The following is a 12,192-nucleotide window of genomic DNA, read 5'->3' as shown; positions in this document are numbered from 1 at the left end:
AGTGGCCCAGTCTATGCCACTTCCCACACCTTAGTAGCCTTGTGAGATCTCGTGGTAAATTATGCCTCAAGGTCAAAGATTCTAAGCTGATTTAGTAATGTTGTTCCCCCACTACTTCCAAAAGGAACTTACAGAGTATTGATTGAGCCATTAGTAAAGCATTTTCAGTGCATTCTTACTCAGGGAAATGCTTCAGTGTAGCCCTGTGGGCAGTGTTCCCTCTAAGCTGTGTGGCCGCACAGCTTCACAGGTGATTAATACACCTTGCTCAGTCAGCCAGCTCCATGCATAGAGCCCAGTCTGGGCAGAGCCAATGAATCACCTGTGAAGGGCTACGTCTACACTGGCCCCATAAAACGGAATAGTCACGCAAAGCAGGTAAGTCAGAATAGGGAAATCCGCGAGGGATTTAAATATCCCCCGTGGATTTAAATAAAGATGTCCGCCGCTTTTTTTCCGGCTTGGGGAAAAGCCGGAAAAAAGCGTCTAGACTGGCGCAATCCTCCGGAATAAAGCCCTTTTCCGGAGGATCTCTTATTCCTACTCGAAAGGAATACTTCAAAGTAGGAATAAGAGATCCTCCGGAATAGGGCTTTATTCTGGAGGATCGCGCCAGTCTAGATGCTTTTTTCCGGCTTTTCCCCAACCCGGAAAAAAAGTGGCGGCCATGTTTATTTAAATCCGCGGGGGATATTTAAATCCCTCGTGGATTTCCCTATTCTGACTTACCTGCTTTGCGTGACTATTCCGTTTTATGGGGCCAGTGTAGACGTAGCCCTGCTGTGCTGCAGTGCAGCTGAGAGGGAATACTGGTTGTAGGGACCAGCCTGAGCAAATCTGTTCTTAGCTACTATGTGAATGTATTAAAAAAAAAATCTCTTGTGGAATTTCACTTTTGCACAGAATACAGAGGGGGGATTTTTTTCAAGCACAATCATGGGGGCTAAACTTTAACCTCTTCTGCCTCAGGATTTGATACTTCCTATTTGTCTGAGGTCTGTTCAACATTCATGGAAACAAAGTAATAAGATTAAAGCTCAGTCCTTACAGGGTATGCAGTGCACTTGCTAGACAGATAACGTGTACTTGTTAACATTTAATACTAAGCATTAAAGCTTCATTTTCCTTTGCAGGAGTTTGCTCCCCGGGTAATTGTGATGTACTTGATTGCTGCTGTAGCTTTTCTCTTTTACATTTCCAAAGTTCCAGAAAGATACTTCCCAGGTACAATTATCTTTTGCATTCTACTTAGGTGGTTATACTTTCATTAGATGCCCTTCCAGAATCCTTTGTGTGTTCTGAATTTTCATTAACAAAAAAGCAGCACATCTCTGTTGTATACTGTGTTGTCTGTATTGTGGGTCAGGCCAGGGAGCCAGAGAACTGCAGCCCAATTAGATGCATCTGGGAGGGAGCTAGCTCAGGCAAATTGGGGCCAGCTGACTTCTCTGCTGGCCTTTAAAAGCCTCAGCAGTTGGAGGCTGGGAGGGGAGTGTGAGAGGATGAAAGGAAGGTGGTGGAGAGACCGAGAGGAAGAAATTGGAGAGAACAATCTAGAACAGCACTAGGTAAAGGCAGCTAGGGAGGGAGCCTGAAGGCATGTGGCCAGGCTCCCTACCATTGAGACCTGCTGCAAAACTCCCAACCCCTGGGGCTAGGAGGAAGAGGCCTACCCAGTGGTGGCTTGGGGAAGAGGGGCCCTTGCCACAGTATGCATCTGCTGCATTCATGCTAGTAACTTCTGAGTTTGCAGGAATTCAGCTAAATCAATCTAGCAGCAAGACATGCTAAAAGGGAAAAATCAGAATGCTTGTATAAAACTGGAAAAATACAGATATATCGTCTAAAGAGTCAGTATCCCAGCAATTTCAATTTAACCTCCAAAGGAGCTTGAAACTCACCCGTATTATATGATTTCTGAGTATTGCACTCACTCAACATTTCATCCAGTTGTGGCTGGTGATTAATGATTATTCTCATAAAAAAATGAAATAGGATTTGGAAGGTTAATTTGCTTATGCTCCTTGGAAAATCATAGCTCCAGAGCTTGTTTTTTTTTTCCTGAGTGATGATCACCCTCAGCTTCAAATAATAGTTCTTTTTGTGTCAGGGTGTTTTCATACCACCTTTGCTGGTGGACTGGTAGGGGAACCCACAACCTAAGGATGTTGAAGACTAGTCAATTCCCCTCCCCCCTTACTGCCTCTATCCAAGGCAGCAAAGGTGTGGGAGGGTACTTCAAAGCGGCAGCACTGCACAGAGTGTGCAGTGCTGCCACAAACACCGTGGTGTCATTTCAAAGCGGCAGCACCATACAGAGCCCGGGGTCAGGTGGGGACTCCCTAGCTGACCACAGGCTCCCTGTGGCGTTTCCACGGAACCTGGAGTCGGCTGGGGAGTCCCCAGCTGATCCTGGGATCCGCTCAGAATTTCAAAGTGTGCAGAGCCCAGGATCAGCTGGGGACTCCCCCAGCTGACTCCAAATTCCGTGGAAATGCCGCAAGGAGCCCAGGAATCCCCAGCTGACCTTGGGCTCCATGTAGCATTTCTAAGTGACAGTGCAGCATGGAGCCCAAAGTCAGTGGGGGACTCAGAGTCCCCCCACTGACCCTAGGCTCCATGAGGGCACTTCCGCTTTGAAATGAACAAGAGCCCCCACTGGGGACTTTTGTACATTTCAAAGCTGGCACACTGCATGCAGCCCAGGGCCAGTCCAACCCAGCTGCACATGGAGTTCCACATTCCTCCTTTGTAATGTACAAGAGCCCCAGTAAATGTACTACTGGGGCTCTTGTACATTTCAAAGGAGGAATGTGGAAGTGCCTATCAACTAGTCCAGTAGTCGATGGAATTTCCATCAACTACTTGACTAGTAAATTACTTGTTTAACATCCTTACCACATCTTCCACCTCTTTTGGGTTCCAGTCCAGAGATCTTGTGGCAAGCAACTATGAACTAGCCCCTCAGCTGCCCTGCTAGACTTTGTACATGGGCTTTTCCTCTGGCCCTCTTTCACAGCCCTTGCATACTGTATGTTTGCTTCTCTGGGCCTACCAGCTGTGCTTCCTCATCACTTGGGCCTGGCCCATCTTCCAGCTGCAGCCAAGTGCACTAATTGCTGTCTGGCTCCAGTTAATTACCATTACCTATGGGAAGCACATACACCATCACAATTCCCAATCAGCATTGGGGTTCAGTTGTTACTACTGTACATAAATAATAGACAGTAGGTTCCTACCTCAAAAGCTTGCTATAAGGCTACGTCTACATTGGCATGATCTTGCGCTAAAGTATTTGCGCAAGAGAGCGTCTACACTGGCATGTGCTTTTGCGCAAGAGCATCCGTGCCAGTGTAGACGCTCTCTTGCTCAAAAAAGCGCCAATGGCCATTTTAACCATCAGGCTTTCTTGCACAAGAAATTCATGTTGCCTGTCTACACTGGCCTCTTGCGCAAGAACAGTTGCGCAAGAGGGCTTATTCCTGAGCAGGAGAATCATAGTTCTTGCGCAAGAAGCACTGATTTCATACATTAGAACGTCAGTGTTCTTGCACAAGAACTCCCCGCCAGTGTAGACAGGCAGCATGTTTTTATGCTAATGTAGACACAGCCTTAGAGTATAACACAAAATGGATGGCTATGAAACTGTTGACAGGAGCACACAAAACTAGTAAGGCAAGTGAGATTAGTATACTGAGCAGCAGTCACAGCACACCAATTGTCTACTCAACATTGTGTGTTTGGTTGACATCACAGGAGGAGAGATATTTAAAGGAAGATAGTGTTGTGGATTTTTACATAGAGGCTGTGTCTAGATTGGCATGATTTTCTGGAAATGCTTTTAACGGAAAAGTTTTCCGTTAAAAGCATTTTCGGAACAGAGCATCTAGATTGGCACGGACGCTTTTCCGCAAAAGCACTTTTTGCGGAAAAGCGTCCGTGCCAACCTAGACGCGCTTTTTCGCAAAAAAGCCCCGATCGCCATTTTCACGATTGGGGCTTTTTTGCGGAAAACAAATCTGAGCTGTCTACACTGGCCCCTTTGTGCAAAAGCTTTGTGCAAAAGGGACTTTTACCTGAACAGGAGCAGAATAGTATTTCTGCAAGAAGCACTGATTTCTTACAGTGGGAAGTCAGTGCTTTTGCGGAAATTCAAGCCGCCAGTGTAAACAGCTGGCAAGTTTTTCCGGAAAAGCAGCTGATTTTCCGGAAAAACTGGCCAGTCTAGACACAGCCAGAGAGGTCAACTAACCCAGAAAAGATCTTGGATGTGGCTAAATGGCATATCATTTCGTTAAAGGGAATATGTGGCCTTTATTGCAGAGAATAGGAGGGTTCCAGAAAGGATGGAGAGGCTGTTCTCAGTTGTGACAGATGATAGAACGAGGAGCAGTGATCTCAAGTTACAGTGGGGAGGGTTAGATTGGATATTAGGAAAAATTATTTCACTAGGAGGGTGGTGAAGCACCAGAATGGGTTACCTAGGGTGGTGGTAGAATCTCTATTCCTAAAGGTTTTCAAGTCCTGGGTTGACAAAGCCCTGGCTGGGATGATTTAGTTGGGATTGGTCCGGCTTTTAGCAGGGGGTTGGACTCAATGGCCTCCTGAGGTCTATTGCAACCCTATGATTCTAATAATACCACTGTAATAGAGATTAAAAGTATATTTATTGAAACTTGCAATAAATTACTGGGTAGAGATTCAACTTTGGGAAGCATTTTAATTGTACCAGTGAGAACTTCCCGAGTGTAGTGTTGTACTGAGTGCTAGGATCCCCTATCAATTTGATTAATAAATTAGCAAAAGGACCATATTGGCTTCCATAGGAGTTGAATTGGGCCTTTGAGGAGGCTGATAGCAAAAAAGTGGATGCTGACTAGCTGCTTCGCTAGGCCTTGGGCTAAATCATTGGGGTTCACTTAGCTCACTTCACTGACTTTTTAAATAGGTCTGGGTATTAAACACCAGATTTTCCAATTAGATATGCTCCTTTATTTGCACATATGCATCATGCAGGCTCAAATATCCAGTGTGTCTGTGTGCATTGCATATCTGTACGCACCTGGCAATTGCTTGTGGGCACTGGGGCTTATAGCCATCCATATAGCTGCACCGATACAAACCCCAGGGTAAGGTTGGGTACTAGTATAAAATAGGGGTTTACACCAGTAGCTAAAAACACTAGCATAGACAAGCCCTTGTGTGATTCAATTTCAAAGGGGTTTGCAAATACATAATCTGAGCATACACTTAATGTACTTGCATTTATTTTTCATTTAAAGCTGGCTTGGAAAATTCAGTATTTTCTCTTAAGTGCGTGCCTGTGTATCAATAGTTATTCAAATGTCTGAGAGCTTCAACCTCCAGAGTAGAGTTGCTACTTCAGTAATTATATTGAATAGAATAACAGGCAATCTGTATTTTTTTTCCAATAGGGCAATTAAACTACCTCGGCTCTAGTCACCAAGTCTGGCATATCCTTGCAGTACTAATGTTGTATTGGTGGCATCAATCTACAGTATATATCATGCAATACAGACACAGCAAGCCCTGTCCTGACTACATTACACATTTATGAACAAAGGTATGGCAGTCTTTTTGTATGTATATATAGGGACGTGAAGATAATGTGGGTATGAGGTCCCATCATCTTGCTTTGAGTCTAAGTCACAAAGTTCAGTTTGCAACTTTTCCTTGTTAGAGGTGCTCCAGGAAAAACCTGAGAGCTGTGTGTTCATCATTTATAATGTGTAGGGGAAGCTGACACTAAAACCAAATGCCACAACTGAAAATAGATATTCAGTCCAGATTCTCTGCTTGCTTACAGCAGTATACATTGGGCCAAATCCCATTATAGCTAGGGGCCTTGTTCATCATATCCTAGTTAGAAATACACTAATTACTGCTTAGATTGATTTACAATCTGATAGTAAAAACATGCAGGGCTTTTCCTAGGGAAAATGCAAGCTGTAATTTTGGTAACAATTTGATAATGTCTCATTCGTATTATTAAATATTCTGTAATACACATTTACGCTTCAGTTTGCCTATACGCTTCAGTTTGCCTAGATTTTTATTGCACAGTATTACTTTTTTTCACTAAATTGCCTCTTCCTTATTTTTCTCCAAAACTTGTCATACCTATTCTTTCTGCTTTCTTCCATAAAAAATAAAAGCAAATGTGTAACAGCAGTGGTAGAGGTCAAAGCAAAGGGCCCACACAAGGCACATAAATGCTCTGGCAAGATGTAGTGCCATGCTGCAAGTAAGCAAAGATAGGTAGGTTAAATGTAGCTCTGTTCAAAGCAGAAAGACATAGTGGTTTTAAAATGTGGAAAATACAAAATTGGCAAAGGCACTAAGTGCTGGAAGGATTTAGCTAAGCAGTGAAAACTCTAAATCAAACTTTTTAGTGTTATCTGGGACATGAGTGAATTGTCTTACCTGTATTCTGTCTATAATTTAAATTGTTAGTAAGATTGATAAAGGTCTGGGCATTTGTCTGCACTGTCTATACTAGAACTCTTTCTAGAATACTTGCTAGGAGTATGAATGTTTAACTGGTTAACCATTAGAGGCCAGAGCAGTCCCCATCCACAGCGGGCTTGCCACCATTTGTGATGGGAGGGGGAACCACTCCTGCCTACCCCCGTTTAATCAGTTAACCAGTTAAACATAATGATTACACAGAATTTTACATCCCTAATACTTACTGACCCCAGACACTAATGCTAGACCAGTGGTGGGCAGCATGAAGTCTAGGGGTGGCATGTGGCCCTTGAGAGTTTTGTGTAGCCTACAAGATATTTTGTTTACTGTTGTCCACGCGCAAGGTTGGCAGATCCCGCCTGTTTCTATCTGCAGAGCTTTTTTCATAGCGGTATTACTAAAGTGATACACATAAAAGGCACGTGACGTGATTATACACTACACTGACAGCCATGCACTCCCTCTTCATCCCATCAAATTCTAGGTGTGCAAATGCCGTTAGCAAGACTACCCTGTCCCTAGAGAGCATCTTGGTTACAACAATCTTGCGGCCCACTGAGATGGAAGGCCACTTACGCAGCCTACTTACTAGCCTAGGTTGCCCATTGCTGTGCTAGAGTCTAATAATGCCATTAGAACATTGCATGGCACGATCTTTGCAGTCTGACATGAAATTTCTCTACCTGAAGAAATCCCAGCTATCTGTCCAACATGAAATATGAAGAAACAGTAATTTTATTTAACTGGACATCGTGATAAATTATGCCGCTCTTATTCTTGCTGAGTAACACCTTACTCTGTCAGTAGCCACTCTGAAATCAGTGGGGATACGCAGTGTAAGGTGCTACCGTATGAGAGAAGGATGATAGAATGGGCCTGTGGTACACCTCAGAATAGCTTATCAGTTTTGTGCTATCGCTGACACGTCACTCCTTTTGTTAATTCCCCCACATTTGTCCATCTTTTTGTTTTTTTAAAAAAGTGTAGACAGTTGATGTGTATAGTCTGAAACTTGTCTTCCCCCAATCTTTCAGAGTTCTCTTACTACAACAGAAGTTCTGACTTTGAATGTCTAGTCCTTAGTTGCATGCTGAATTCCGAAGTTTTATACTGAGGCAGCTGCTCTCTTACCTTCTGGACTGTGGTTCCACTTTTTGGGACGGCAATCAATGGACAGTTTTGGGACGACCACTGCGTAGGTCTTCACATGATTCGTATTCACCTCAACCACTATACATTCTGCAGCAAAACAGAGAACAACTGTGCAGGTCTTCCTATAGCGAGGTGATGTGATCCGACCATATAAAAAACAGGATATGAATCATTACATTCCTCCTTCTGGCTGGTAAGACATGAAAAGCAGCAGTGTGTTCTCTTGGGGAATATCAAATGATGCTCCTTGATTTGAACCTCGCTTTCAGACTTCATTAAAGAATGTACTGAAGAAACTTGCTCTAAACAACATACTTCTAAAGTTCCTATCAAAAACTGCTTAGTAGGACCTGATCTTAGATCTTTTCAAATCCATATAATGTAGTGTACTTATAGACTTACTAAGTGTTGTGTTCATGCTATGCTATTGCTGTTGTATTTAAATCTGAATTCAATGGAGGTTTTCTTTTTCTTTCTGAAAGATCAAAATGGATGCTCTCCCTCCACTCTGTTTCATCATCAGTAACTTTAAAATTAATTACTAATTTGTATCTTTCAGGTTTCTCTCCAGCACTTGTGACTTCTATGCTTTTCAAAATTTTACTCTAGAAATACTATATCGAGACTATCAAGCAACTGTAGGCAACTGTAAGCTTTAGTTTATTAACCAATTGTGGTCAATAGACTGTAACACTACACTTAATGTACATTGCAGAAGTTTACACTAGCAATTGGATCTGTATTAGGCAGCTATAAATATTCCAAAGTAACTGTCTACAAAAATAATCCAGATCTAGAGAGAAAATAAGGTCTTTGATTAATGAACAATGTATCAGTGTGCTTTCAAGCGCTCTGTAGTCTCTTATTTAAATGTCTGTTGCCGTAAGTTTTCTGTAGTTAAAGGAGATGCAGTATTTGCCACTGGATTAGTCTCCCCTAGTTTGAATCCTGGTTTTAAAAAAAATTGCAGTTTATTTTAAATTTATTTTGCCTTGAAAAACTTTTTAAAAGTAATCCTTAAGGTGAATACAGAAAGTGTCTAGATTTCTGCATGACAACAAGATACTTTAAATGCCTGAACAGTTGTGTTGGTCTGCTGCAGGGATTGAAAGGTTTTCATGTTACGATACAGTCGTCCAACATATATGGTCTCTGAAGTTGGTTAGAATCTCTTGTTATTATATGGAATTCAAGTCAAATAGCTTCTGGGGGAGGGGGAGAGGGGAATTGCTTGTGTTTACATGAACAGTTGCATTAAATGCTTCTGGTTAATGTGATATTAGAATCAGTGTTAAACCTCTTATAGGAGCAGTAGCAGTCCAATGTGAGACAGACCTGTGTGTTGATGGGATGATGTGATAAAGGACATGGCCCTGTGACAGGAACCGGCTTCCTTCAGAATTATGCTGAAGTCCCTGCTTTGGGAATGACTATCCAGGGTCATGCTTAGAATCAATAGAAACATTCAGCCTAATGACTGAAAGTACCGGCTACGTGTTTGGCTGTAACTTTTCTTGGTCATCTGCATAGCCACTGAACGGGGCCTTGAAGTAAACCACCTTGGTCAGAGAAAAGGGTGTATCACCAGTCAGTGGGCTAAAAGGAAATGTCTGCTGGAATGCCTAAGCTGCGTAATGTACACAAACTATCGGAAGCCTTTCTTAAATACGGGCCCTATCGAATAGGTTGGGGGAGAAGGGAGCCAAACGAAGAAACAAGTTCTTAGATTTGTTTCCCCCTTTTGTCTTATTTTGCTCTTAGCTTTAAGAAGCTAAGCATGTTTTTTTAATACTTGTGCAATTAAATTATTTGGTAAGTAGAGATGTAAAATCCCAGTTAATCAGTTAAACGTTAGGCTGGGCCTAACTGGTTAACCAACTAAAGCAGGATCTCGGGTTGGGGAGCAACCCATAGCAAACAGGTCCCCATTGAGGGTGATGCTTACAGGTTAACCAGGTAACCTGTTAACCTTTCACACCCCTGTTAGTAACAGAGGTAAGTACTACTTTTTTCAACTTCAAAGGAGATCTTTGGCCATGCCTATGTTGTGGATGGAGATGGTGACTTATTACAGTGGTACCACTATTGTAAAGCCTTTGAACATTTACTTATGCTTGTGACTAAGAATTCTGGACTCTGGAACTTTTGTAGTAGTATGTTTGCATACGTATTGTAAAATTGTAGATTGTTAATGAGTCTAACCACGTGGAGTTCCTTTGCGTTCTAGACAAAATTAGTTTTAAAATGACTTTTGTTAGCATTTAAAAATACTGATGGATTGCCTCCCAAACCTCTGAGCCTTTCAATGCAAACACCTGACCTTATTTATTTGTTTTAACTTGTTGCAAAACAAGGGAAGTGCACTAAGAATTACTACTGAAGCCTGACTTTTGCAAATGAAAAAGCCTGCTCTAACAAAGTTATGTAAAATTTAAACAACCTGCAATTGTCTGAGTTGGTGGCTGCATTTTGATGTCTTTAGTTTGCTAGTTTGTTTTTTAAAAACTAATTATTTTTATATAAAAATTGTAGCATTTTTCAACCACTGGATACGGAAATCCAAAGTCTTGGTGTGTTTCATTTACATGGAGTGTAATTTATCAAGCTGCATGACTAAATGTGTATTATGTAAATACCTATGCTGTAAATAAATATGAGTTTACTGAATGTGTACATAAAAACTAGTGCGTCACTGAACAGTATTATATACTAGAGTACATAATAGTGAATGCTACTCTCCCCTGCCAAAACCTCCAGTTTTCTCCAATGCTACTTTCTACATTGCAATTGGGCTTCTTAAACTGAAAACGAGGGTGTTAAATTAAAACAGAATAGCAAACCAGATGACAGGGATACTGTTCTAGTTGCCTTACGTATCTATCACCTCATATTAAAATATTTACATGAAAACTGTTACAATTTCCAAGCTGCTGCCCCACACTTCTAATGAACTCGATGGTCTGAACGACAGCATTAAGATCCAGTTTGCTCCAGAATAGACAAAGCCTTGGTTGAGCCACATGAACCCTAATCATTTCACTTTTATGAAAACATCCCACTTTTTGCTTTCCTCCCCCTTCTGTGCCTCTCTCCTGACCCCAGTATTTCCTAAAGTTCTCTTGGACCAAGCAAAACTTGATCACACTAGAGATGTTAAAATGTGGTTAATTGACTAGATGATAGGCACTTCCACATCCCTCTTTTGAAATGTACGAGAGCCCCAGCAGGGGCTCTCGTACGTTTCAAAAGAGGGATGTGGAACTCAGCATATAGCCCCAGGCCAGCGGGAAGTCTGGGCTACACAAGGTGGGCCATCTTTGAAATGTAAGAGTCCCCAGCAGGGACTATTGTGCATTTCAAAGCCATGGAGCCTGAGATCAGCTGAGGGAGTACCCAACTGACCCCGGGCTCCCCAGCTGCCCCTTTGAAATGCAGAGGCGGCGTTTCAAAGGGACAGCCATCACACAGCTGATCCCCAGCTCAAAAGGGGCAGTGCCACACAACTGAGCTGCAGATCAGCTGTGCAGCAGCTGCCCCTTTGAAAGGTTGTCTTGGGGTTTCAAAGCAGCAGTGCTGCACAGCTGATCCCTGGCTCAGCTGTGCAGCACTGCTGCTTTGAAGTACCCCTTCCCCCGCCTTTGCTGCCTCTGAGAGGCAGCAGGGGCGGGGCGATCGACTAGTTGAGAGACTATCCAATAAGGAAATGCTTACAGGATAGTCGCTAGTCCTTAACATCCTTAGATCACATGTTAAAGCAGAAATTGCCAGGATTCGGGGGTTGAGGAGTCTGATGTTCATGTCAGGTACTGAAAAAGAGGTACCATTTCTTTTCACTTTTAATCAGCAGTGAAAACAATATAACGTTTCTTACAGGTGCTGTCCTATTGCAATCTGGTTCCCTGACTGCCCTTTAAATAGCTCCCTGCTGGGTTTTGTTGCAGCTTAGCCAGCTCTTGCTGGAACTGCGCACCAGGGTGCACCTGCTTAGTCACCTCCACTTCCAATCCTCACTGGCAGCTACGCCAACAAGACAAAAGGATCTGACTGTTCTTCTACAATGTTACGATTAGAGGAGAGGCACCTCAGTTGGAAGGGGGGTGGCTAGCAATGGAACAGAAAATGTCTTACCGATAATCTTTCTGCTGGCAGCATCTCCCACAATTCTGGAACTGCTCTCCTTTTGCTGAAGCTTCATGGAGGGAGTTCACTATATTGACTCCACATTTAAAATTTAAATGAATGGAGATTGCCTATCTCCTAGAACTGGAAGGGACCTTGAAAGGTCATCGAGTCCAATCCCCTGCCTTCAAAGCAGGGCCAAATACCATCCCTGACAAATTTTTGCCCCAAATGGCCTCCGCTAGGATTGAACTCGCAACTCTGGGTTTAGCAGGCCAATGCTCAAAACCGCTGAGCTATCCCTACCCCCACATGCTCTGGTCATGACCTCCTCTGCTCCTGCTTGTCACCAGATGAATTCTTCTGAGGATCTTGTTAGCGGACATCTGGTCTTCATGGAAGCTGGAGTTGGGGGTTCCAGTTTCAGTTCTG

The 12,192-nt window shown here is 42.9% G+C and overlaps 1 protein-coding gene across 3 annotated transcripts in view; it reads left to right on the top strand.

Moving 5' to 3' along the window:
• Positions 1–12,192, top strand: part of PAQR3 (progestin and adipoQ receptor family member 3) — a 28,832-nt gene that overhangs the window by 9,230 nt on the left and 7,410 nt on the right. The window contains exons 6-8 of one of the 3 annotated variants that reach the window (XM_075929466.1): positions 1,134–1,224; positions 5,436–5,584; positions 8,201–10,322. In XM_075929466.1, the coding sequence (XP_075785581.1) occupies positions 1,134–1,224; positions 5,436–5,578 (234 nt within the window). In that variant the 3' untranslated portion in view covers positions 5,579–5,584; positions 8,201–10,322. Of the gene's footprint in view, positions 1–1,133; positions 1,225–5,435; positions 5,585–7,523; positions 10,323–12,192 lie in introns of those variants that run through there. The other 2 variants (XM_075929464.1, XM_075929465.1) reach the window with 2 other exon arrangements.

This window comes from Pelodiscus sinensis, chromosome 5 (genome assembly GCF_049634645.1).
Source record: "Pelodiscus sinensis isolate JC-2024 chromosome 5, ASM4963464v1, whole genome shotgun sequence".
Classification (NCBI taxonomy): Eukaryota; Metazoa; Chordata; order Testudines; family Trionychidae; genus Pelodiscus; species Pelodiscus sinensis.
This window is presented reverse-complemented; position numbering and strand designations above follow the sequence as displayed.